Source organism: Hyla sarda, chromosome 6 (assembly GCF_029499605.1).
Source record: "Hyla sarda isolate aHylSar1 chromosome 6, aHylSar1.hap1, whole genome shotgun sequence".
Taxonomy (NCBI): Eukaryota; Metazoa; Chordata; class Amphibia; order Anura; family Hylidae; genus Hyla; species Hyla sarda.
In genome coordinates, this window is record NC_079194.1 from 278,757,268 (window position 1) to 278,784,522 (window position 27,255).

Here is a 27,255-nt window from a genome sequence, read left to right on the forward strand (position 1 = left end):
TAGTACCTTGTATTTTATGTATGATTTTATAATGCACTTCAATAAAGCTTATCCACTATTTTTTGTATTCAAATAAGTTCACTGGTATCTTCTTCTTTTGGTGTAGTTAGGTTATGATAGGATCCAGTTTACGCAATTGCCTGTTAGCCAATTGTGTTTGTTCAGTGACAGAGTTGTAGTTTTGCAAGATCTGGAGGAATACAGTTTAGAGATCACTGTATAGTGGTATCTAACTGTAGCCCTCCAGCTGTTGCAAAACTACATATTTCAGCATGCCCAAACAGCTGTCTCAAACTGTACCCTCCAGATGTTGCTAGGCAACTCAGCGACTTCCGTCGGATCCAGCCGCACGTCATCGCCGCCCGCCGATCTCCGTCGCCCGCTGCCTCTGACGCCCGCCCAGATCGGTAAGTGGATCTTCGGCGCCGGTCCCCGTCATTTCCCCGTTCTGCCCCGCCTATTGTGGGTGGGCAGGACGGGGAAAACGAAAGTTAACCCCCCCGCCCCCAATCTGCTATTGGTGGTCGCGTCTAGACCACCAATAGCAGGGAAAGGAGGGGTGGCACCCCTGCCACCTCACTCCTTTCCCTTCAGGGGGATCGTGGGTGTCTTAGACAACCGCGATCCCCCTTATATTCCGGGTCACCGGGTCACCATAGACCCGTAATGACCCGGAATCGCGCAAATCGCAAGTGTGAATTCACTTGCGATTTTCCGCGATCCCTGACATGGGGGGGTTTAATGACCCCCCTGAGCGTTTGCACGGGATGCCTGCTGAATGATTTCAGCAGGCATCCCGGTCCGATCAGCGCCCCATGCCCGGCGGGGACCGGAATTCTCCATGACGTACGCGTACGTCATGGGTCCTTAAGTACCAGGGTGTCATGACGTACGCATACGTCAAGGGTCCTTAAGGGGTTAAAAGAGAACTCCAGAATACAAAAATTGTCCCCCATACTGCTCCCCCGGCAACCCGCTCCGGTATCCGCCGCGATCCTCTTCCTGGTTGCCGGGGGTCGGCGAGTCATTCTGCGCTCAGCCAATCACCGGCCGCAGTGAAGTCCCGACTTGGCCGGCGATAGGCTAGCTGCTCAGTGTTTGGAACAAACTGCTCCGAACGCTGAAGCCAGTGCCGGAAGCTCGTGACGTCATAGCCCCGCTCCATCATGCCGTCACGCCCCGCCCCCTCAATGCAAGTCTATGGGAGGGGGTGTGACGGCTGTCACTCCCCCTCCCACAGACTTGCATTGAGGGGGTGGGGCTATGACGTCACAAGCTCTTGGCGCGGGCTCCAGCATTCAGAACAGTTTGTTCCAAACGCTGAGCAGCGGATTACCCCTTTAGGTGCATATCCAATTGAAAACTGTGGCAGTGCGTGGATTCCTACCTCATCAATTGGGATACAGGGGCCAGAGCATCGTTACATCACGGCTCCGTCCCCTCGTGAAGTCACGGCCCACACCCTCAATACAAGTCTATGGGAGGGGGCATGGCGGCCATCACGCCCCCTTCAATACACTTGCATTAAGGGGGCGGGCCATGACGTCACGAGGGGGTGGAGATGTGACGTAACTTTGCTCCTGCCCCTGTATCGCTGGTCATTACGCACACAGCGCGTGTGCTCTGGGCAGTAATGATAGCAGGCTGCCGCAGCGGAGATCCCGGGGGTCCTTTGGATAGGGGATAAGATGTCTAGGGGCGGAGTACTCCTATTAGGCTATGTTCAGACGGTGGAATGTCCGCACAGAATATTTCCGTGCAGACATTCCACTGACAGTGGAGTGCTGGCAGAACATGCCGGCACTAGGACTGTTCGGAAATGTGCCATCTCGTAGATGGCAATGCATTTCTGTGTGGACTCCACAGAAAGAATAGACATTTCTATCTGCGGACTACGGAATTGGGAGACATCTGCCAAGGAATCCCATTGAAATCAATGGAACTCTGCTGCTGCGGAATGACCGCGCAGAAGTCTAATGTGAAATTCTGCATGGAAATTCCATCATGTAAACATAGCCTAAGCAGTGCTCACCAGCTGTGTTGCTGCTGACAGGCTCCCCTTGCACCCTATGTTGAATGTGATTGTTATGCCCCAGTGGTGTGTATGTAGATGGTACGTGTCCACATTAATGGTTGGACCCAAGATTTTCCAACACAATAGTGCATCCTAAATCCATCTCTTCCTCTGGTAAACTATAAAGAAATGGAAGAGCGCTCCATAGCGTAAAACCGCCAATGTGTAGATCAATGGTAAATTTAGGAACTCTAACCAAAGGCGGTTGTGTCAGTGTCAGTAAGTACAAAGCCCGGTGTGCAGCCTCCCCAATCATACAAGCAATACCAGGTGAAGACTTCCAAGGGGCGATGGATTTCAGCGGCGCTGACCAGGGATGGACACGTCAGGTCAGACATCCTGATACCTGATGAAGCGGCGCAAGCGCGGTGAAACACGTTGCATTTTTTTAAATAAACCTTTTCCACTCACCTGACGTGTCCATCCCAGCCCGATGTTCACGTTTCTATTGTAGTCGGCTTTAGTGGTGGACAGCTGTGGCATTATCCTGTGTGATCTAACTTCTTTTTCTCATAGCCAACATGTGCAATTTGAGCGATAGCAGCTCTTTTGTAGAATCAGATCTATATACAGTAAATACAGCAGGATTCAAAAAGGATGGAGCTAAATTATAGCCACGGTATTCATAACCGAAAGAACATGACATTTATTAACAGGACACACTATTAAAGGGGTACTCCACTGCCCCAGTGTTTGGAACATTTAGTTCCGAATGCTGGGTACGGGCTGCTGGGGTCGTGACGTTACACCACGCCCCCTCAATGCAAGTTTGTGGGACGTCCGTCACGCCCCCTCCCATAGACTTGAATTGAGGGCGTGTGACGTCATGAGGGGGCGTGGCCGTGATGTCACGACCTCCGCACCCAGCGTTCTGAACGAAAAGTTCTGGACGCTGGGGCAGTGGAATACCCCTTTAATCCCAGTAGTCCAATCTATACACTTCAAATGCTGAAAGTGATTTCCATTTGCAACAAGGCAGATGTCTAGACGGTAGTCTAATTCTGTCCTGACTCGTGCCAGCCTATTGTCACATAAAGTGGGGATCAAAAGTTTGGGCACCTTAGGTAAAAATTTGTATTAATGTGCATAAAGAAGCCATGGATAGATGGAAAAATCTCCAAAAGGCATCAAATTACAGAATAGACATTCTTATAATATGTCAACAAAAGTTAGATTTTATTTCCATCATTTACACTTTCAAAATAACAGAAAACAAAAAAAATGGCGTCTGAAAAATGTGTGGGCACCCTGCAGAGTTAATATCTTGTACTGCCCTCTTTGGCAAGTATCACAGCTTGTAAACGCTTTTTGTAGCCAGCCAAGAGTCTTTCAATTCTTGTATGAGGTATCTTTGCCCATTCTTCCTTACAAATGTCTTCCAGTTCTTTGAGATTTCTGGGCTGTCTGTCACACACTGCTCTTAAGGGCTATTCATAGATTTTCAATTATTTTGAGGTCAGGAGATTGTGAAGGCCATGGCAAAACCTTCAGTTTATGCCTCCTGATGTAATCTCCTGTGGATTTTGAGGTGTGTTTAGGTTCATTACCCATTTGTAGAAGCCATCCTCTCTTTAACTTCAGCTTTTTCACAGATGGCATCAAGTTAGCATCCAAAATTTGCTGAAATTTTATTGAATCCATTTTTCCTTCTACTCGTGAGATGTTCCCTGTGCCACTGGCCGCAATACAACCCCAAAGCATGATTGATCCACCCCCATGCTTAACAGTTGGACAGAGGTTCTTTTCATTAAATTCTGTTCCCCTTCTTCTCCAAACGTACCTTTGCTCATTCTGGCCAAAAAGTTCAATTTTAACTTCATCGGTCCACAGAACTTGTTTCCAAAATGCATCAGGTTTGTCTATATGTTCATTTGCAAAGTTCAAACGCTGATTTTTGTGGTGAGTACGTAGAAGAGGTTTTCTTCTGATGACTTTTCCATGAAGACCATATTTGTACAAGTATCTCTTTATAGTGGAATAGTGTACCACAACTCCAGTGTCTGCCAGATCTTTCTGGAGGGATTGTGCAGTCAAACATGGGTTTTGAATAGTTTTTCTTGCGAGCTGTTCTGTCTGATATTTTTCTTGGTCTTCCAGATCTTGCTTTAACTTCCACTGTTCCTGATGACTGCCATTTCTTAATTACATTTCGAACAGAGGATATTGACATCTGAAAACATTTTGCTATCTTCTTATAACCTTCTCCAGCTTTATGAGCGTCAACTATTTTCAGTTTCAGATTTCGAGACAACTGCTTAGAAGAACCCATGGTGCCGATTGTTGGGGCCAGGTCAGAAGAGTCTGGGCATTTAAAACCTTTGAGATTGACATCACCTGATCTTCCCAGATGATGATTGAGAACAATCCATGACCCTGGCAGGTCTCAGCTTTGCAAAGGGGGCAGTGCATGCTATAAATTCTGCAGGGTGCCCAAACTTTTGCAGACACCATTTTTTTTGTTTTCTATTATTTTGAAAGTATAAATGATGGAAATAAAATCTAACTTTTGTTGACATATTATAAGAATGTCTAATCTGTAATTTGATGCCTTTTGGAGATTTTTCCATCTTTCCTTGGCTTCTTTATGCACATCAATACAATTTTTTACCTGGGGTGCCCAAACGTTTGATCCCCACTGTATGGACTCAGTCATGTGTAGGTGATGGCAGATACACTGAGTTATTGATGTAGCCTCACAAAGAGAAGTCTCAGAGTGTTAGATCTGGCAATCATGGAAGACAAAAATTCACTGAAAGTAATATAAGATAGCTTAATTTTGAATCGAGCTAAATGGACAAAGGTATCACAGAAGGGCAATGGTTAGCTCGCTTAAGACTTAACTTTTAATAATATTTAATCTAAGATAATATGTCCTCAATTGAAAGATAACAATAAGTGTAGGTGAAGAAGGAGCTCAGATAGATGTAATGAGACTCAATTCTCCCCTTAGAAAAACAAAAAATTCCTACAGAATATAAACCGTGTCAAAGTACACAATTGAAATATAAATAATCCCAACGCGTTTCCCCCCCCCCCCCCTCCTAAATAGATAGTAGGAGCTATGCGTGGTTCATCAGGGGGACAAAGATGTAGGAAAAAACTTAAACTAAAGATATGCAGCTGTGTTACAAAACCGCCAGTTAGTATAAAAATAAGATGTTCGGTTCAGTGGGGACCACTCACTCAGACCCTAAGATACCGTCCTTGATGTGGCATAAACGACCTGGGTGGCCATATGACGGCTAATCCCCTCCTGGCAGCAGCAGCATGGAAGACAGCATAACATGGAAGACAGCATAACATCAGTCAACCACAAAACACGGCCTAACCAACGTTCCAGAAACAATGGTTCAACGTGGACTTTCATTCAGGTATCGGTGAACATCCAAATGGAAATGACGGCCATTGACAGGATCTTTAGCAAAAACAGAAGGGACCGTAGCCTTATCAGCTGCTTATTGCTATATATATATATATATATATATATATATATATATATATATATATATATATATATATATACACATATATATATATATATACACATATGAACAGATAGGCCTAGTATTATCTTTCTTTCTTTTTTCCAGCATCCTAACCAAGTTTATTTTATTGCACTTATTCTCTTTCTCAATTCTATTTCTATTTTAGTTCTTTTATTTCTGTAGATTTTTATATATCTATATATATAAATATATATATTGTTCTGTTCTATGATGTGCCTTATGCATTAATTGGTACATACCACCCAGGAGGCAATTACTACAGTTTGAAGGGGCATCAACAATGGGGAGGAAACACTATGACTTCTCCCTCCTTCACTGTGTGGGAAGTGACTGTATTAATAGCTCATGGGAAAGGTCAGAGCTGGAATCTGCTTCTCTGATCTTTAACTTAGTCTTTTTTATGAAGCCCCAGGCTTTTGGTTGGAGATGGGTTAAATAAGCTGAGCATGGATCCAGACGAAGAGAGGGACTGCGCAGAATGCAGGTCAAGTGTAGTGTTGTTGCAGTAAAGCGGTTAAAGTGCAGAAATCCATGAAGAAATAAGAGATTAAAGGGGTACTCCGGTGAAAACCTTTTTTCTTTCAAATCAACTGGTGGCAGAAAGATAAACATATTTGTAAATTACTTCTATTAAAAAATCTTAATCCTTCCAGTACTTATTAGCTGCTGAATGCTACAGAGGAAATTCCTTTCTTTTTGGAACACTGATGACATCACGAGCACAGTGCTCTCTGCTGACATCTCTGTCCATTTTAGCAACCGTGCATAGCAGATGTATGCTAAGGGCATCATGGTGGCTCAGTGCTTAGCACTGCTGCCTTTCAGTGCTGGGGACTTGGGTTCAAATCCCCCTAAGGACAACAATAAATAAAGCGTTATTATTTTTATAGTAACGTCAGCAGAGAGAACTGTGCTCGTGATGTCATCAGAGAGCATTCCAAAAAGAAAAGAATTTCCTCTGTAGTATTCAGTAGCTAATAAGTACAGGAAGTATTAAGATTTTTTAATAGAAATAATTTACAAATATGTTTAACTTTCTGCCACCAGTTGATTTAAAAGAAAAAAGGTTTTCACCGGAGTGCCCCTTTAAGAGGTGATATCTGCACTTCTGCCTGCAGGACAGGAATAGGGTTGCCACCTTTCTTGGAAAAAAAATACCGGCCATGCTAATTTCCATAATTACATATATATGCATAACATCACAAGATACACACATGCGGGGGAAATTTTGTCCTATTCTGACCCCCTATAACTTTTTTTATTTCTCCTTATATGGGACTGTATGGGGCTCATTTTTTGCGCCTCGATCTGTATTTTTTTTAACAGTAGCATTTTTGTTTTGATGTGTCTTTTTGATGGCTTTTTTTTAAATTAAATTCGGCAGTTGCAGTTGGTTACTAACTACAACTCCCAGCATGCCCTGATACAGAGCTGCCCCAAACGAAAACTCCCAGGATGTTGGACTATATAATAGTATATAGTATAGGTCATGTTTCCCAACCAGGGGTGCGCCTCCAGCTATTACAAAACTACAACTCCCAGCATGCCCGGACAGCCATCGGCTGTCCGGGCATGCTGGGAGTTGTAGTTTTGCAACAGCTGGAGGCACTCTGGTTGGGAAACACTGGTATAGGTTATGGTGCAAGATTCCGGGAGTTGGAGGATTGGTCGGATAAATACCGGCCATTACATGGCCGGTATTTTTAATATAAAAATACTGGAAGGGTGGGCAAAATACCAGCTGTGCCGGTAAAATACCGGCCAGGTGGCAACCCTAGACGGGAAGCAGTAGCAATGTTTAGATGGAAAGAAAACTACTGGAAGTTATGGCGTTTGAGGCTCAGACAGAAGGGGTTAATTGATGTTCTTTAGACTAAAATAGAAAGAAAAAAAGGCAAAATCGGATATACATTTCTGTCCCAGAGGAAGCGGGAGGGCAGGCCTGTGCAAGAGTGATAAGTGAAGCATAAGAGGAGAAGGATAAGGAAAGTGGGCAGGAAGGAGCAGGATAAGTACATTGTTTTTTTTTTTATAGTTTTTTTTCTATCATGTTAGATGCATTACAGACACAAGGCAGGATTATACTACAACTTTATTACATAAGACACAAGACATCGCAAACTGCTATCCAAAAAAAAAAAATTCGACATCAATCCTTAAAAGATCACATTGGTGTCAATGCAGCAGAAGATGCCAAAGCTCTTGTGATAGATGGTAAGGTCTATGGGGGGAGATTTATCAAAACCCGTCCAGAGGTAAAGTTGCCCAGTTGCCCATAGCAACCAATCAGCTCGCTTCTTTCATTTTTAACAAGGCCTCTGCAAAATGAAAGAAGCGATCTGATTGGTTGCTATGGGCAACTGGACAACTTTTCCTTTGCACAGGTTTTGATAAATCTCCCCCTATAAGGCTTCTTTTTTACCAAGCCCATAAAACATGTATCCAAGCTTAGAATTCTGTATTAATTTACTTGGTTGATAGAAAACTCGGCTATAACCTATTACATCTAAATACTGGAAGGTGGGGCGCAAGTGCCACAGCATGGCTGTCTATGGAGCACAGGGTCAGGAGGGACGGCATCCAATTCAGGGTAGCAGGCATTGGTTCAGAACACTAGTCTCTTGTTTGGTGGTGACAATGGTTCGAATTTTAAGTAAACATGGCCAGAGAGCTAACTTAGTGCTTTCTACAACTCGGGATAGAAAGTTGTTTACTTTACTGTAGGGCGTCCGATAGGATGATTGACGGAAGTTATTCACGTGGAACATCGGGTGGAGGAATTACTAGGCTGCTAGGCTCTACACCCCATATTTCCCGGGCATACTGTGCAATTGTCCGGTCACTGGAGAATTTTCCTGATCCAGCGATGTTGTGAATCACCTTGCGAGTCCATTCTCTGGTGTTCTGCAGAAGACAGAAAGTAGGCATAAGCTGATGTATCCGATGTCGCAGCAGACAATGCAAGACATGACGTGAAAAACACAACCTCGTGTCATGCATTAAAGGGAAGGTATAGAAGTCAGGGAGACTGTATCGGTCTCCTGGTCACCCGAACTATAATCCAGTGTATTGGGTTTAGTGTGGGTGAACGGGATGACTGTTTTCCTTTAAAGGGGTACTCCCGTGGAAAACTTTTTTTTTTTTTTTTAAATCAACTGGTGCCAGAAAGTTAAACAGATTTGTAATTTAGGCAAAGTGAAGATGTGATATTCGGCACTGCTACTACTGGCTAAGCTGGACTGTAAGACGGACGTTCGACTAGGACCAACCTGTAGAGATGTGGTGGTGCTCTGATGTAGTGGCAAAGTTCAAATCTTCAATACAGTGGAGAATTAGAAAAACATTGGCACTCACCGGTCTTCTCTTAAAAAGCTTCTTTATTGATACATACTCACAACATGAAATGCAGTCAGGGAGAGGGATCTGTGCAGGGAGGGTAAGTAGTAGGCTTTAGCCTACTACTTACTTACCCCCCCCCCCCCCCCCCCTGCACAGATCCCTCTCCCTGACTGCATTTCATGTTGTGAGTATTTATCAATAAAGAAGCTTTTTAAGAGAAGACCGGTGAGTGCCGATGTTTTTCTAATTCTCCACTGTATTGAAGATTTGTAATTTACTTCTATTAAAAAATCTTAATCCTTCCAGTACTTATTAGCCGCTGAATACTACAGAGGAAATGGTTTTCTTTTTGGAACACAGAGCTCTCTGCTGACATCACGAGCACAGTGCTCTCTGCTGACATCTCTGTCCATTTTAGGAACTGTCCAGAGCAGCATGTGTTTGCTATGGGGATTTTCTCCTATTCTGGACAGTTCTTACAATAGACAGAGATGTCGGCAGAGAGCACTGTGCTCGTGATGTCAGCAGAGAGCTCTGTGTTCCAAAAAGAAAAGAATTTCCTCTGCAGTATTCAGTAGCTAATAAGTACTGGAAGGATTAAGATTTTTTAATAGAAGTAATTTACAAATCTGTTTAACTTTCTGGCACCAGTTGATTTAAAAAAAAAAAAAAAAAGTTTTCCACGGGAGTACCCCTTTAAAGGAAAACAGTCATCCCGTTCACCCACACTAAACCCAATACACTGGATTATAGTTCGGGTGAACAGGAGACCGATGCGGGTTCTCTGACTTATATAAGTACCTTCGGTCCGGCATCCGGTCCCTCTGAAGATCGGCTTCTATATGCGCTGAATTGCGTGCTGTAGGGGGGCCTGCCGGCTGGATTTGAATATTCATGGTCGCTGTTCACATGAGCGCTTGTGCCTACTGATCGCTCACGTGACAAGTGACCATGAATATTCAAATCCAGCCTGCGGGCCCGCCTCCGGCAGGTAATTCAGCGCAGATTAGAAGCCGAACTTCAGAGGGACCAGGCGCCGGACTGAAGGTAGGTATATAAGTCAGAGAGCCCGCATCGGTCTCCTGTTCCCCCGCACTATAACCCGGTGGGTTTAGTGTGCGTGAATGGGGGACCGTTTTCCTTTAAAGGGGTACTCCGGTGCTCAGCGTTTGGAACAAACTGTTCCGAATGCTGGAGCCGGTGCCGGGAGTTCGTGACGTCATAGCCCGCCCCCTCATGATGTCACGCCCCACCCCCTCAATGCAAGTCTATTGGAGGGGGGGGCGTGACAGCCGTCATGCCCCCTCCCATTGACTTGCATTGAGGGGGCATGGCGTGTTATCATGAAGGGGCGGCCAAGAAAACACGAGCTCCCGGCCCCAGCTCCAGCGTTCGGAACAGTTTGTTCCAAACGCTGAGCAGCGGAGTACCCCTTTAAGAGGGAAATATAAACATGTGCAAATTTCATTGGCCATCCAAGCTGTCTCTACCATTATTAGCTCAATGAATGTACTGTGACAAGACCACCCTATCAGGACAGTATTTGAGGGCATGCCAACCCTTCTTTACTTTATTTTACACTGAATCCCTATGTGGAAGGAGGATGTAGGCCTTTGGCTGTCCAGGCATGCTGGAAGTTGTACTTTTGAAACAGCTGGAGGCACACTGGTTGGAAACACTGTATATGGGTGTATATACAATAAGTACCTGGATCCCCTGTACTCCCTCAAAATAAAATTGCTATGAGAACACTTGGAGCATTCCTGTGTTTTTACTAATACAGGATGACTTTATTGGTTATTATTAAAGTGCAAAACTTAAAGGGGTACTCCGGTGCTCCAGCGTTCTGAACATTTTGTTCAGAACGCTCGGAGCCGGAGGCCGTGATCGTGACATCACAGCCACGCCCCCTTGTAACGTCACACCATGCCCCCTTGTGACGTCACACCATGCCCCCTCCATTTATGTATATGGGAGGGGGCGTGTCGGCCGACATGCTCCCCTCCATAGACATGAATGAAGGAGGCGTGGTGTGACGTCACAATTGGGCGTGGCCATGACATCACAACCACTGCCGCAGGAACCAGGCATTTGTTTAGAACATCAGGTGTTGCAGGAGATCTCGGATTAGATGTCTGGCAGCGGAGTACCCCTTCAGATCTGTATGTGAGCGATTGTTAAATCTGTTTGTGAGAGACTGTTCCCTGTATGCAGCCATTGCAGACAAGTACGAAGCAAATTTTTTCCTAGGGGAAAAGTACACTGCAAAATGGACTGCAGAAATTTTTGACATTTTTGGGATGCAGAAGTGTGTCCTGCCCCTTCAGATGTGTGTCCTGCCCCTTCAGATGTGTGTCCTGCCCCTTCAGATGTGTGTCCTGCCCCTTCAGATGTGTGTCCTGCCCCTTCAGATGTGTGTCCTGCTCACACCTGTTACACTCGGAATAAAGTGATATGTGAGTGTATTTATACTGCATAACTTTTAAAAACAATGGGCGCCTATTGCATAATAGTGTTTTTGGTAAGTATTTTGGCAGATATTATTTACTATGTGTGAACATAGCCATAGAGACAATACACATAATTTAGGCTGGGATTCCACTTGGCTTTTTGGGGGGAAAACATTCCCCAAATAACGCCATACTTTTTTTGGTTTTTTACCCTTTTCTAGCGTTTTTAGGCACAGGGCTGGTTTTCCAAAATGGCATCATGCTAAAGGTATAAGGGGAAGATTTATCAAAACCCGTCCAGAGGAAAAGTTGCTAAGTTGCCCATAGCAACCAATCAGATCGCTTCTTTCATTTTTAAAAAGGCCTCTGCAAAATGAAAGAAGCGATCTGATTGGTTGCTATGGGCAACTCAGCAATTTTTCCACTGGACAGGTTTTGATAAATCTCCCCCATTGTGTTTATTAGGAAATCTTGGTGTTTTTCCTCCCATACATTTTTATAAGAGAAAGAAAAAAAGCGGAAATTTTTTTTTTCTGTCATACCCAATATGTGTTGTGAGTGCACCCTTAAAGGGGTATTCCAGGAAAAAAAAAAATTTTATATATCAACTGGCTCCAGAAAGTTAAACAGATTTGTATATTACTTCTATTAAAAAATCTTAATCCTTCTAATAATTATCAGCTGCTGAAGTTGAGTTGTTCTTTTCTGTCTGACAACAATGCTCTCTGATGACACCTCCGCTATGGGGACTTGCTTCAGCTCTGGACAGTTTCCGAGACACGTATCATCAGAGAGTACTTAGACAGAAAAGAACAACTTAACTTCAGCAGCTCATAAGTACTGAATGGATTAAGATTTTCTAATAGAAGTAATTTACAAATCTGTTTAACTTTCCGTAGCCAGTTGATATATAATTTTTTTTCCTGGATAACCCCTTTAAAGGAGAAGTATTATGCAGGACAACTTCAAAGGATCGGGGATAAGTGTCCGATTACACTGAGACACAACCCGGCAACCCGCCCCTCCCCCCTCCCCTGCATGAAGTGCTGACCGACATGCCCCCTCCATGAATCTCTATGGGAGTGCCGGAGGTACAGTGTTTGGGCATCTCTGGCTTTCCCATAGAGATACAAGTCGGGGTTAACACGCTCCATTGCTGGGGATTGCCGTGTTGCCGTGCAGGAGATCACATGAGGTCTCAGTGGTCAGACCCCCTGCAATCAGACACTTATCCTCTATTGCAGTGGTCTCCAACCAGCAGACCAACGGCTGTCCGGGCATGCTGGGAGTTGTAGTATGCTAAATATCTGGAGGTCCGCAGGTTGGAGACCAATGCTCTATTGGATAGGGGATACATTTTCCTACATAGTTCTCCTTCAAAGGGGTACTCCCCTGGAAAACATTTTTTTTTTTTTTTTAATCAACTGGTGCAAGAAAGTTAAAACAGATTTGTAAATTACTTTCTAATTAAAAATCTTAATCCTTCCAGTACTTATCAGCTTCTATTTGCTCCACAGGAAGTTCTTTTCTTTTTTGAATTTTCTTTCTATCTGACCACACTGCTCTCTGCTGACATCTCTGTTCCTTTTAGGAACTGTCCAGAGTAGGAGCAAATCCCCATAGCAAACCTCTCCTGCTCCGAACAGTTCCTAAAATGGACAGAGGTGTCAGCAGAGAGCACTGTGGTCAGACAGAAAGGAAATTCAAAAAGTAAACAACTTCCTGTGGTGCAAATAGAAGCTGATAAGATAAGTACTAGAAAGATTAAGATTTTTTTAATTGAAGTCATTTACAAATCTGTTTTAACTTTCTGGCATCAGTTGATAAAAACAAAAACAAACAAAAAAAAAAGTTTCCAGGAGAGTACCCCTTTAAATAAACATTTACTATTATAAGCTTTGGTGTTCCTTTAACAGATGTAATGTCATTGCTCCTGTCATCCTGCAGGGGGCGTACGGAGACATAACCATTTATGTGTCATCCTGCTGCTCTTATCTCTGTGCGATGTGACAGTCTGGACGGTGACGGTTCACCTTGTAAAGAGCGCTGACAGCTTCTTGACTTCTGATATAATCTTCATAATCTGCAAACACTTTAAACCTGGAGAGAAGAACACAAATATTCCTGAGCGGGCGAGATAGGATAAAGGTGGAACAAGTGAAGGGAAAGGGAATAAAATATGATGAGCAGGAAAGACGGAGGGGAAAAATGTATAGTGGAAGGGAAGAGACGGAGCGAAAGAAAGAGAAATTGTTACCTGTCATGATTCATCAGCATGTTGACAATGTCCTTGAAGAGGTCAGGTTGTTTTGGGGAGAAATATCCAGAATTAAGCTGATCAATCACCTGCCTGAGCTCCGGAATCCTCTCGTAATACGACCGAGCGTTGTATCTGAGCAGAAATCACATATATCTTACTGTTATATGAGGCATTAAAGGGCTACTCCGGTGGAAAACAAATGTTTTCAAATCAACCGGTGGCAGAAAGTTATACAGATTTGTATTATTTCTATTTACAAATCTTAATCCTTCCAGTACTTATCAGCTGCTGTATTCTACAGAGGAAGTTGGGTTGTCCTTTCCAACCTTCTGGCACCTCTGTCTGTGTCAGGAACTGTCCAGAGTAGGAGCAAATCCCCATAGCAAACCTCACCTGCTCTGGCACAGACAGAGGGGGCAGCAGAGAGCACTGGAAAGAACTACACAACTTCCTCTGGAGCATACATCAGCTGATAAGTACTGGAAGGATTAATTTTTTTTATACAGAATTCATTTACAAATCTGTTTAACTTTTTGGCACCAATTGATTTGAAAACATTTGTTTTCTACCGGAATACCCCTTTAAGCATCCATGTGCTTACTGATACATAGAAACGCAATATACTATCCACAGGGCCCAAATTGTAAAAATGCAGAGGTTCCCATTACAGTACACAATGAACCTAAAGCAGTCCTCTCCAAACTGTGGACTTCCAACATGCCTAGACAGCCGTTTGTGGGCCACCACGCACCCCGCTCCATTCACAACTATTGGAAGAGGCATGGTGGCTATGTACCAGTCGTCACGCCCCCTCCCATAGACATGAATGGTGGGCGCGTGACGTGACATCATGAACGCAGAAGCTGAAAGTTTCTGTGTGCCGGACGCCGCCACTGCCGAATAGACCCTAAGTGGGGTATTCCAGCTTTTAAAAAAGACTTGGAGTCGGAGGTCATGATTGTGATGTCACGGCCACACACCCTCCATTCATGTCTATGGGAGAGGGCGTGTCGACCGACACGCCCCCTGCCATAGACATGAATGGAGGGGGCTTGGCCGTGACATCACAATCTTGGCCTCGGACTCCAAACGCTCTGGACAAAATGTTCAGAATGCTGGATCACCGGAGTACCCCTTTAAGTGTCCATCCTCTGGTGCGCTCTTCTTATTGTGTTCCCTCACTGTTAAGCCTTACACAGTAGTTCCCATCCTCTACTATTACATAGGTTATTTGCTCTCCCTCCAGTGACTCCTAGTAGTCTCCAGATTTATTGCCAAGTAAGCATTTATGGGATCAGCTGGGATGCCACCTTGGAGTGTGCAGGATCTACAGGCCCATCTAAAATTGTAATCACATATATCGTCATTACATTCACACATATAGGCCCAGATTTATCAAAGAATGTCTACGGTAGAACAATTTTTTCACATTTATTTGGGTGGTGGGTTTGACTAGCGTGCATCTTATTTATCAAGAAGGTGGAGCAGGAAGATGAATTTTGCCCAGCTCTGCTGTGGCAGGAAAAGCTCTACCACATACACTTTTTCTAGACGCTTGTGAGGGAGGGGAGTAGACACTTTCCCGGGTCCTGAATTTGGCAGGTTAGGTGTTTTTTACTTACTTTCACAGAGCTGCCGGGATATTTTTACTTGCATTTTAGACGCTACAATCAAATTTGATTGTGGTGTCTAAGGGGTTAAAGCAAGGCATCACCGTGATCGGTGATGTCTGGCATTAGAGATGGGTCCTGGTGGCAGATAGCCGCCAGGACCACCCAGCTATGACCCGCGTTCAGCTCCTGAGAGAATGTCATAGGGGGAGATTTTACAAAACCTGTGCAGAGGAAAACCTGCCCAGTTGCCCATAGCAACCAATCAGCTTGCTGCTTTCATTTTTATGAAGGCCTGTGAAAAATGAAAGAAGCGATCTGATTGGTTGCTATGGGCAACTGGGCAAGTTTTCCTCTGCACAGGTTTTGATAAATCTCCCCCATAGAAGGGGAGTGGGACGCTGTCATCCACAAGAGGTTAAAGGTTGAAGGTAGAAGTGGTTCTCACGCCTACTGGTAGAGGGTGTAGCTTTGCACTTAAAAAAAAGTACCTTTGCGCCAAAAATAGCGACTTTTGACAAAAGTTGCAAATGATAAATACGTGAGCACTGCATGGTGAAAAAGAAAAAGTTCTACGGGTAGGCAAAAAGAGTGAAACTGTCTATATCAAAAGGCGCATAAAAGTCTATAAATATGCTGCTTGTGCCTGAACTGCGCCAAAACATAGACAAAAAAAAAGTCTCTAAAAGCAATGATAAATCTCCACCATAAAGTTTCATTTGATTCCTACAACTCCTTTCTGGAGCCATATTTTTTTTTTGTCAATGAGTGTATTATCATCAGTGCAGAAATAAGCCACATATACTGTGTGTATATATATATATATATATATATATATATATATAAATACCAGAGTGGTTGCAGCACTTCCAAAACAATGCATGTAGGTGCCAAGCGTCCTAGGTCTGAACGGGACCCCTTAAGATATCCAACAAAAAATGGCGCAGCACTCCAACGAAATTTCCAAAAAAACTGTGAGTTTATTCACCACATGTTACCAACAGCAACGTTTCAGCTCAACACTAGAGCCTTTTTCAAGCAAGTTTGAAAAAGGCTCTAGTGTTGAGCTGAAACGTTGCTGTTGGTAACATGTGGTGAATAAACTCAGTTTTTTTGGAAATTTCGTTGGAGTGCTGCGCCATTTTTTGTTGGATATATATATATATATATATATATATATATATATATAGATATCCAAAAAAATGCAGCACTACTATACCACAGCAGACGGGTGCCAGCTTCTCAGGCTCGATCACAGCCAATTGATAACTTCAAAAAATGGTGCGGCACTCCAAATGTCCAAAATAAGTTATTTTTTTGGACATTTGGAGTGCCGCACCATTTTTTGAAGTTATATATATATATATATATATATATATATATATATATATATATATATATAGGACTAAAGAGGGTCATCTCTTACCCTTCACGGTCTAGACGGTCCACATCAGGTACTCTCATGCCAAAGATGAAGAGGTTATCTTCTCCAGCTTCTTCAGCCATTTCCACGTTGGCTCCATCCATGGTGCCAATAGTAAGAGCCCCATTTAGCATGAACTTCATGTTTCCTGTGCCAGATGCCTCAGTGCCGGCAGTCGAGATCTGCTCAGAAAGGTCAGCGGCAGGAACCACTGATAAGAAACAACCGCATGTTATTCCCCGAGAATCGTTAACCCTTTTATCTGCAATCGTACAACCCTGCCTAGCATCAATTTGTCAAAGTCTAGATAATGTTATAAAAAGAAGACAGAGGTTATTAGGCATTTAGAATAAAAGACACTTTGGTCCTTATAGGACAGGACTGAGGTCTGAACAGCAATGGCGACCATAGAAGAGAGGGGGAGCAGGAGAGGTTTGCTATGGGGATTTGCTCCTGCTCTGGACAGTTCTTCAAATGGACAGAGGTGTCAGCAGAGAGCACTGTGGTCAGACTGGAAAGAACTACACAACTTCCCGTGCAGCATTCAGCAGCTGATAAGTACTGGAAGGGTTAAGATTTTTATATAGCTATAATTTACAAAGCTGTATAATTTTCGGGCACCAGTTCATTTGAAGACAATTTTTTGTTCCTCTGGAGTACCCCTTTAAGGAGATCTAGGAGAAGAAGAGAAAAGTCTCAATGCTTCTCCTTTAAATATAGTCAATTAGTTAAAGGATAGGAGATAAGATGTCTGATCGTGGGGGTCCCGCCACTGTAGACTCCTACAATCTCCCTGAAGCACCCAGCATTCGTTTAGAGCATCGGGTGCAGCGTCACGCCCCCTCCCATAGACTTGCATTGAGAGGGCATGGCCGTGACATCACGAGCGGGGAGTGACCGTGACCTCATGAGCCTCCGCCCTGCATCGCCAATCATCTGGCACAGAACGAAGTTCGCTCCGTGCACCGGATGTCTGGGGTGCCGCAGCCAAGATCGCGGGGGTCCCCAGCGGCGGTACCCCCGCGTTCAGACATCTTATTACCCCTTTAAGGTAACTACATGTTGTAAAGAAGCATTGGTTCCTAATACAAAAAGATCCGGTTCTGGCTCATGTTGCACAGAATAAACCTTATGTAACACTAAGGCGCGTTCAAAACTTGGACAACACACATTCCAGCAGCAGATTTACTTCTAAATCACAAGGTTCCAAGTGAAATAGGAGTTCTGCCACCCTCTAGGCAAGCCAACATGAGGGAGTGGCAATTGGTGCCCATACTTACCCATCACCTTTGGTGGCATTCAGGACCACGTCTGTGGGCCAGGTTCATGGTGTATGGAATCATGTGCATGTGGCTGTTTTTATATAGGTAGCACTATGCGACTCATACATACACATACAAATTAGGGAACATGTACTGTATATTGCATCAGGACAGGAAAAGGGTCACTTTGTGTTATCCAAAAAATCCAAAAGGAACATGATGGTGATCCACGAGTCTTGTGATTTTTTTGGGCATTGAAAGGGTGTAGGCTAGAGATGGGTCAGATAGGCGTAGGGATTCCTTCAAGCTGAGGCTAAATGGCTTATGCATACTAATGCAGCTTGGGACTAAATGATAAGGTGGATTTAAAGGAAAACTGTCAGCTTCCTCCCCCCGCACTAACCAGCGGTACTAGCTAGTAGTGCTGCGGTTCTGCCGAAATCTTTGTTTGTCTGTATATGCTAATTAGGTGATAACTGGCACAGGCGGGGTTACTGGCACTCAGACGTCAGCGCCACTGGCCGCAGCGCCGCCCAGCTCATCAATATTCCTCCCCTCTCTCCACCTCTCCCTCTTCTCCCCGCTCTGTAATGAAGAAGGAGAGGCGGAGGGAGGGGAGGAATATTGATGAGCTGGGCGGCGCTGCGGCCAGTGGCGCTGACGTCTGAGTGCCAGTAACCCCGCCTGTGCCAGTTAGCACCTAAATAGCATATACAGAAAAACAAAGATTTCTGCCGAACGTCGGTACGGATCCGGGCACAGTGGGCATCAGTAGGCAACCAGTACTGCTGGTTAGTGCGGGGGGGGGGGGGGGGGGGGAGCAAGCTGACAGTTTTCCTTTAAGAGTTTCTATTTGGCTATTATGCCTGTTTTTTAGGTATATTTCCCAGCTTGTTTGTACCATGCTGGCTTTACCAGATCCAGTGAGTGCCACATTTCCCTCTTTTCTATACCATGTTTTGATCTTGCTATAACACACACAGCAAACAACATCTTTGATATCCCAAATGGAAAAACAAGGGGGGAGATTTATCAAAACCTGTGCAAAGGAAAAGTTGCCCAGTTGCCCATAGCAACCAATCAGATTGCTGCTTTCATTTTGCAGAGGCCTTGTTAAAAATAAAAGAAGCGAGCTGATTGGTTGCTATGGGCAACTGGGCAACTTTACCTCTGGACGAGTTTTGATAAATCTCCCCCAAGGTGCTTAAAGCTTAACTTTTACTTATTTTGCTGATAAAAACCAAACAAAGGAAAATTGTAAATCAACATAAAAGATACTCTCCCAGTCTGCCTTGGACTAGTATTACCACTGACCCGCTCACTTGGCGGTTCTAACTGTAATATTCCTACAGTGAGTAGTGTGAACCCTCATAATAAAGGTACCGTATATCGAGGTTAGAAGAGTAAATGCAAAGTTTACACAATGCCAACCAATCCTAACACAAGGAGTTGACAATCTTATACAAAGGAACTCCAGTCAGGTTGGTATAAGATTGTCAACTCCTTGTGTTAGGATTGGTTGGCATTGTGTAAACTTTGCATTTACTCTTCTAACCTCGATATACGGTACCTTTATTATGAGGGTTCACACTACTTACTGTAGGAATATTACAGTTAGAACCGCCAAGTGAGCGGGTCAGTGGTACTATTAGTCCAAGGCAGACTGGGAGAGTATCTTTTATGTTGATTTACAATTTTCCTTTGTTTGGTATCCACATTTTTGAATGAGGGTGGTTTTTATCAGCAAATTAAGTAAAAGTTAAAGGGTACCTCTCATCAAAAAAACGTTTTATATATTATAGATTAATGTATGCAGAATAGCTTTACAATTGCATGTTATTAAAAAAATATGTTTCTTTCTATTTAATAATCCACTTTGAAGAAATGACCACTAGGGGTCTCCCTACCAGTCCTGGCAGCAAGCATTTCAGACTCATGCTGGAGTCCTAAACACTACGAGCTGCCAGTCTGCTTTGTTCACAAAGGAGAACACTCAGAGCTGCCAGCCTGCTTTGTTCACAGCCTGTTTGGCTGTGAACAAAGCAGGCTGGCAGCTCTGAGTGTTTAGGACTCCAGCATGAGTCAGAAATGCTTGCTGACAGGACTGATCGGGGAAAATACAATAGAAAGAAGCATATTTTTCATTAACATGCTATTGGAAAGTTATTCAACATTCATTAATCTAAAATATTTCAAAAGTTTATTTGATGAGAGGTTCCCTTTAAGTTTTAAGCACCTTGTTTTTCCGTTTGGGATATCATATTATTTTGATACGGTGACGTATATCTATAACCATGGGTACCCGTATAGCCCTACAATCAATATGCGTTATTTTTAGCAAGCAACATCTATCAGATGTATAGAAGGCCTGTTATAGCCCTACAAACGCCAAGCGTCATCTCCTCTCCAACGCACCTTTCTCTGCAAGGGAAACGCGATAGTTCTCCAGGAATATGAGTTTGAGCCTGTCTCCAACTGCAGGGTCATTGTTGATGACATCTCCCACAGAAGTGATCAATCTGATGATCATCTTGGCCATATGATACCCAGGAGCGGCCTATCAATGAATGACAGAGAGACCAATGATAGAAGAAAGAAGGAGGAAAACGGAGACAGGAAAGGAGGAGGGAGAGAGAATAAATAAGACAATGATGGATGGAAGGGGATATACCGCATGAAAGTGAAAGCGTAAACAGAGAGATGGATAGAGATAATAAATGTACACATCTGTAATTCTGTAGCTCTTTGCATTATCATATGTCAACATCTTTACCCCTCGTGTTACTAAATATTACGTCAATTAATAACAAGTGACAAACTCTCCTCTGTAGTACTTGCATATAGGAGACATAAAACATCTTCGTTATAATGCAATTGTATAACGGCGTTGATAGTCATATACAGTGTGCATAATGTATGTCCTAAAGGAACATTCAAAGAGATTCCTACAACCAGGTAACTGTGAAAAAAAGTGCAATATGGTCGCTTTCATGTAGATTGCAAAGCTCCAGTGATTTACTAATCAAATGATATAAGAATACGCTACACAACATAACACCTGAAGAAGAGAGGATATATCCTGTGAAACAAGTCTGCATTACTACCAATAAATTCTTTATTGTTTCAACTGTCCGTGCATAGGTCCGTGCATGTGATACCTAAAGGGGTTTTGTGGGACTTTTTGTTTAAAGGGTACCTTTCATTAAAAAAAACTTTTGATATATTATAGATTAATGTATGCAGAATAACTTTCCAATTGCATGTTATTAAAAAATATGCTTCTTTCTATTTAATTTTCCACTTTGAAAAAATGACCACTAGGGGTCTCCCTACCAGTCCTGGCCGAATGCCCTTTTTTATAGATTTCAGACTCATGCTGGAGTCCTAAATCTCAGACTGCAGCCGGGACACAGACAAGCTCAGCTGGCAGCTCTGAATCTTCTCCTCTCTGTTTACAACTGCATGTGCAGAGAGAAGAAAGATCGGTGCTCAGATAGTAAAATGAATGAGGGCATTCAGTAAGGCAGAGTCAGGAGTATGCCCTGCTGTGCTATGAGCACAATGATGGCTCCTGCCTGTCTGATTGACAGGCAGGGAGCAGTGCTGAGCTTGTCTGTGTCCTGGCTGCAGTCTGAGATTTAGGAGTCCAGCAGGAGTCTGAAATCTATAAAAAGGGCTTGCGGACAGGACTGGTAGGGAGACCTCTAGTGGTCATTTCAAAGTGGAAAATTAAATAGAAAGAAGCATATTTTTTAATAACATGCAATTGGAAAGTTATTCTGCATACATTAATCTATAATATATCAAAAGTTTTTTTTAAATGAAAGGTACCCTTTAATGGGCTATCCTTTAGATAAGCCATGAATCATGGGGTCATCTTTGCCGATCAGCTGTTTATCAGAGCTGCAACATTCAGATAACCAGAGAGCAAAGCAGGAAGCAGACAGCTCCACACATTGTGTAGTGGCTGTGCTGGGGTACTGGAGCTCAGTTTCTATTCACTATAGTGAGAGTTGAACTACAATAAAACCAGCATGGTAACTACACAATTTACAGAGCTATCTGCTTACTGCACTGTTGTATGTATAGGCAGGCATGGTGGTTCTGGCAAACAGCTGATTGGTAGGGGTACAGGGTGGTGGACCCCCATTAACCCCTTCCCGCTATAGGATGTATGCATTTGTCCAAGCATCCAACACGTTCGCGCATTTGGAAGTATGCATATGTTCTAGCGATCTCAGGCACTGCCGCGGGCAGCGCAGGAGATCGGCGACGCGATCAGCCGCAGCTGCCAGAGCCGCGATCTCACCGGTCCCGGCAGCATTAACCCCCTAGATGCCATGATCAATCCTGATCACGGCATCTATGGTGTTGACAGGGGGAGCGCTCTCCCCCTGTTCACCAACGGCGATGCCGCGATACGATCGTGGGTCACCGTTGGTTGCTATGGCAGCAGGAGGTCATATCATGACCTCCTGTCTTCCTGCTACGGAAGCCTGTGAGATCCAGCTAGAGGCTGGATCGCACAGCCTGTAGTGGGTGCAGTTCATCAGGTCATACTGTGCTGCAGTACAAATGTATTGCAGCATAGTATAACCTGTAAAAAGTGTAAAAGGATAGGGGACAAGATGTATGATCGTAGGGGTCCCGCCGATTGGGACCCCGCGATCTCGTTCAGCCCCCAGCATTCTGTGCCGAGCGCTGACTCCGAGATGGGACATGATGTCACGGCCACGCCTCCTAGTGACATCCTGCCATGCCCCCTCCAGTCATGTCTATGGGAGGGGGCGTGACGGCCATCACACCTCCTCCCATAGACATGAATGGAGGGGACGTGGCCATGATGTCATGTCTCGGTCTCTGAAGCAGCGCCCGTCACAGAATGTCGGGGGCTGCACTGAGATCGCGGGGGTCCCCAGTGGTGGGACCACTGCGACCATACATCTTATCCTCTATCTTTTGGATAGGGGATAAGATGTATAAAGCCGGAATACCCCTTTAAATGTAAAACAAAGATAGTATTCTACCACGTTTCACCAATGAGTTATCTTGGTTCATGAGGAAAACATGGAGTGGCGGCCATCAGCCATGGCCTAATACAATATTAGTGGGCAGCATCTTGCATGTTTATAGTGTAAACCATACTGTGCCCCCTATTGCTACCCAGCACATAGTTCTACATTAGGTGTCACTACGACTGACCAAGTAAAAATCTACCATAGCTCCACTGTATTGAACATTATTTGGGCTCCATGACATCCAGATCCTAACTATGACTGTCTGAATGAGCCTTATGGATGGACAGTGTGCATTTTATATATGTCTGCATGTTATATACCCCAGCCAAGATAAGAAACTTGAGATAAAAGGCATTACAGCTTGTGGAGCAGCAGATAAATGACCTACCGGTAAATGACCTTCATGGAGTCTTCAATACACAAGCAATTACATTATCCTACATCCGGTGTGGACTCACCTTTCCTCCAATCATCACCGTCCTTGGCACCCACTGCTTGCTTGGATCCTTCTTCATGCCTAGGAGATTGTAATGGCACCATCAGTCTCATACATCACACTAAATTTTTCAGAATTTCTCAGAATTTCATTAGGCCATTTTTGACCATGCATCCTTTCCATTTATCTCCATGACAGACAGTCAATAACTTAGATGATATCATAGTTGTGTTAACGGAGTGTGATGAGGGCAGATGGTGTTACCCTAGGGGCAGATGGAATTAACCTCTTGTATTCGTTACGCTAGGGTGTGGTTTATCCTTGATACCACCCGAAGGTATACCGCTGGATCCTGGGCTAGGCACGGGGGCAATAATGACTCTGACTCAAGTTATGGATAACGTTAGCTTTACTGAGGGTAGACAGATGGTAAAGTCTATACAGTTTAGCCAGGGCCCACGGAGATGACCAGTGACTTAGAGACCTTCAGGGCTTGTTGGGACTTATAGTAGGACTGGGCAATTTAATGCAGACTACGCTGACAGGAACTGACTTGACTGATGACTGACAAAGCTATGACTGTAGCTTACTTGCAATTTACTGTGGCTGCAGACTTGACTTGAGGCCTTCAATGACTCTGGACACACACACTAGGACTCGACTTGACCTCAGCTTAGCAGAAAGAGCAGAGCTCAAAGAGTGTGAGCTAGCTCCTCCCAGGGCTTATATGGGGAGACTAGCAGGGGGCCCATAGGTCACCCCTGGGATCACCTGGTCACTGCTACCTCCTGGGTAACAATCACATGGTACATTTCTTAAAGCAAGAACACATTATATATTATAATACATAGCAAAACATATATATACAGGGGGGAAACAAGCACAAGGGGCCCAGGAAACACTGAAGGGAGACTGCTGGACAGGGCAGCAAGGGTATGGGGTAACACCTCTTGAATTCGGCCACCACAACAGATTCTAGCTTCTATTCTAGACAGGAGTCATTAGCAATTTTCCTTAGAAGTAGCTGCTAAGATCCATTTTGAAGACATATTATAGAGTTATTAAAGGAAACCTGTCAATCATGCTGGCTGAACCACAAGTCATTGTGTTGGTCCCCAGTAGACCTCTATCTATACCCAAACAAGGAGACATCCATCGGTCAATTCGGATGGATTGGGAAGAAGATGCTGTAGACCACCCATATTACTTGCCACGTACCAGCAGGACTGGTAGTGGATCCTCTGGACCAGAGAGGCGATGGCGCGGGTTGTACCAGAGGACCGGTTCTAAGTGGTTACTGGTTTTCACCAGAGCCCGCCACAAGGCGGGATGGTCTTGCTACGGCGGTAACCACCAGGTTGTATCCTCCAGTAGCAACTCGACCTCTCTGGCAGCTGATATGGCGTGGTACACAGGGAGCAGGCAGGAGCGTAGTCGGACGTAGCAGAGGTCAGGGCAGGCGGCAAGGGTTCACAGGCGAGTAGGCGGTAGCAACGGGTTTGGCAACAGGCAAGGCAATACACACAATAGGAACGCTTTCTCAGAGGCACTAGGGCACAAAGATCCAGCAAGGGCAGGAAGGGGCAGGTGCCTTTTATTGGGAAGGCAGGGGAAGTGAGGAACCAGCGCACCAATTACCGGTGCGCTTGCCCTTAAAATTTTCTGAAGGCGGTGCGCTCGCGCCCTAGAGAGTGGGGCCGCATGCGCCGGGAGGCAGAGATGGACATCGCAAGGAGCGGGGAGCCAGGTAAGTGGAACTGGGACGCGGCGCGTGAACGGGGGCCAGCCGTCACGGCAGCCGCGTCCTTGACACAAGGGAACCCGGGCTCCCGGTCAGTGTGAGGGGGCAGAAGGCCAAGGGGGCGGACGCTCCGGTCCGGGGACGGGGACAGGAGTGCACGCTGTAACATTACTCATAGTTTGGGCAGCATGAAAATGATGACAGGTTCCCTATAATGGATTGTAAAAGGTCTAGAGTAGTCGGTTAGTGGGTACGCAAATGTTAGGGCCATAGTTTTTTGTTTTTTTTTACTTTGATACACTACCAGCACAGAGGAAATTGCGGGTGGCACTACTGAACAATAACTTTGTGATGTGGAGGTGCAAAAGAATATAGAATAAACTACTGTTTCGGAGGAGTCCACGTGGAGATAGAATGTAATGGGGATGCAAACTACTGAAAAAAGTAAACAAGTACAACACTATAAGCAATGAAAAAACGAAAGTGGATGCACTCATCCAATGAAATCATTTTCTTTATTCAGTCCATTAAAGTAAACCTCGCAGGGAGGGAAGAATGAAAGACACTGGCAAACACGGGGTCTACAAGCAGCAGGCTGTTTCGCGGAATCCCCGCTTCCTCTGGCCGTGCATGCGTGACGCATGCACGGCCAGAGGAAGTGGGGATTCCGCAAAACAGCCTGTTGCTGATCTAATGTTGATAACCTACCCTTTGAATCAACCATCAGTTTTATAAAGTAAGATAACTTCTTTTATTTTCATTTAAACCATTAAAAATTCTAGAATTTTTTCTGTTTTCACAAATAGAAACTAATATAATGAACATGAGCAGAAGCAGAAAGAACATGATACTATGGGGAGGCTGCAGGCATTCATATTCCCAGTGGCATTCCTATTACTACACAAATCCCTATTTGTAGAATACATTGTACATGTGACAGATGGCCGTGACAGTATTAGAGCAAAATCTGTTCTGGACTCAAGATGCCATGTGAAGGAAACAATATCAATATGTTCAAGTGAACATTAAAACTTGTAACTTAAGTTTGGGGATGAAACGACATATGACAGATGCCGTATAACATGATTTCAGTATTTTTCTGCTTCCTATGCAGTCTTCCTGTCTGCAAATGACATCACTTTCTGTTTTAGTGACTACAAAGTCTACTTTCTGAACACACTGTCATGAGTCACGCCGCGGCCGGTCATGTCCACTCAGCCAGCGCATACTTACCTCTCCACGCTCCTGGCTCCTCTGCTTCCTCTGACTGCCAGCATGCGCGTACCCGTTTCCTAGGGTGCGCGCGTGCGCCGGCTCTCTGAAATTTAAAGGGGCAGTGCACTGGTAATTGGTCCTTGCCGGCCGATGACCCTATAAAGTGTCTGCACTTCCTCTTGACCCCTGCCGGATCTTTGTGCCTAGTAGCCTTTGAGAAAGTGTACCTTGCAGTGCCCTGTCTATACCGTGTACCAGTTCATTTTTTTCTACGTTTCCTGACCACATAACTTGCCACCAGCCCAGACCTTCCTTCCAGTCCCTGTCCCTGAATTTCCTTATTAATTGTATCACGCCTCACCTCAGCCGTCACTGTGGGTTAGTTGTACCAGGGGTAGCGACCTGGGAGTTCACCTGCCGCAGCAAGTCTATCCTGCTTTGTGACGGGGTCTGGTGAAAACCAGCGGCTCCTTAGACTCCGCTCCCTGGTGCGGCTTTCTCCAGTGTACAGCGGATCCACTACTCCGACCGTTACACACACCTAGCTGTACGATGTCTATTTTAGGACATCATTCATCATTTTATGACGTCAGTCATCAGCCGTAATTCCGTCCCGCATCAGGCGAAACAGCACCCCGCCTACTCCCTCAGACCAATCGCCATCAGTCGTCAGCTGCAACTCCGTCCCCCATCAGGCGAAACAGCGTCCCGCCTCCTCCCTCACACCATTCACCGTCATCCTTCAGCCAAAACTCCCGTCATGCCTCAGACGATTCTCCCACTGACGTAAATTCCTGCCGCATAGCAGAACCGACGCTGCACAGCATGTATAGTAGAGTCGAAACTGTGAAACTTTCACTTACACTACAGACACTACATGTGCTACAGAGTCTGTATAGCAGGGCCGACACTGAATAGCAT

The 27,255-nt window shown here is 44.7% G+C and overlaps 1 protein-coding gene across 3 annotated transcripts in view; it reads right to left on the reverse strand.

Annotated features, from left to right (window-relative positions):
• Positions 1 to 7,636: 7,636 nt before the first annotated feature.
• PYGM (glycogen phosphorylase, muscle associated) overlaps positions 7,637 to 27,255 on the reverse strand; it is a 111,410-nt gene continuing 91,791 nt past the window's right edge. For all 3 annotated transcript variants that reach the window (XM_056527442.1, XM_056527441.1, XM_056527440.1), the window contains exons 15-20: positions 23,401 to 23,459; positions 20,340 to 20,481; positions 16,666 to 16,873; positions 13,627 to 13,761; positions 13,403 to 13,469; positions 7,637 to 8,484 (exon numbers count right to left, since the gene is read on the reverse strand). In XM_056527442.1, the coding sequence (XP_056383417.1) occupies positions 8,332 to 8,484; positions 13,403 to 13,469; positions 13,627 to 13,761; positions 16,666 to 16,873; positions 20,340 to 20,481; positions 23,401 to 23,459 (764 nt within the window). In that variant the 3' untranslated portion in view covers positions 7,637 to 8,331. The remainder of the gene's footprint in view (positions 8,485 to 13,402; positions 13,470 to 13,626; positions 13,762 to 16,665; positions 16,874 to 20,339; positions 20,482 to 23,400; positions 23,460 to 27,255) is intronic.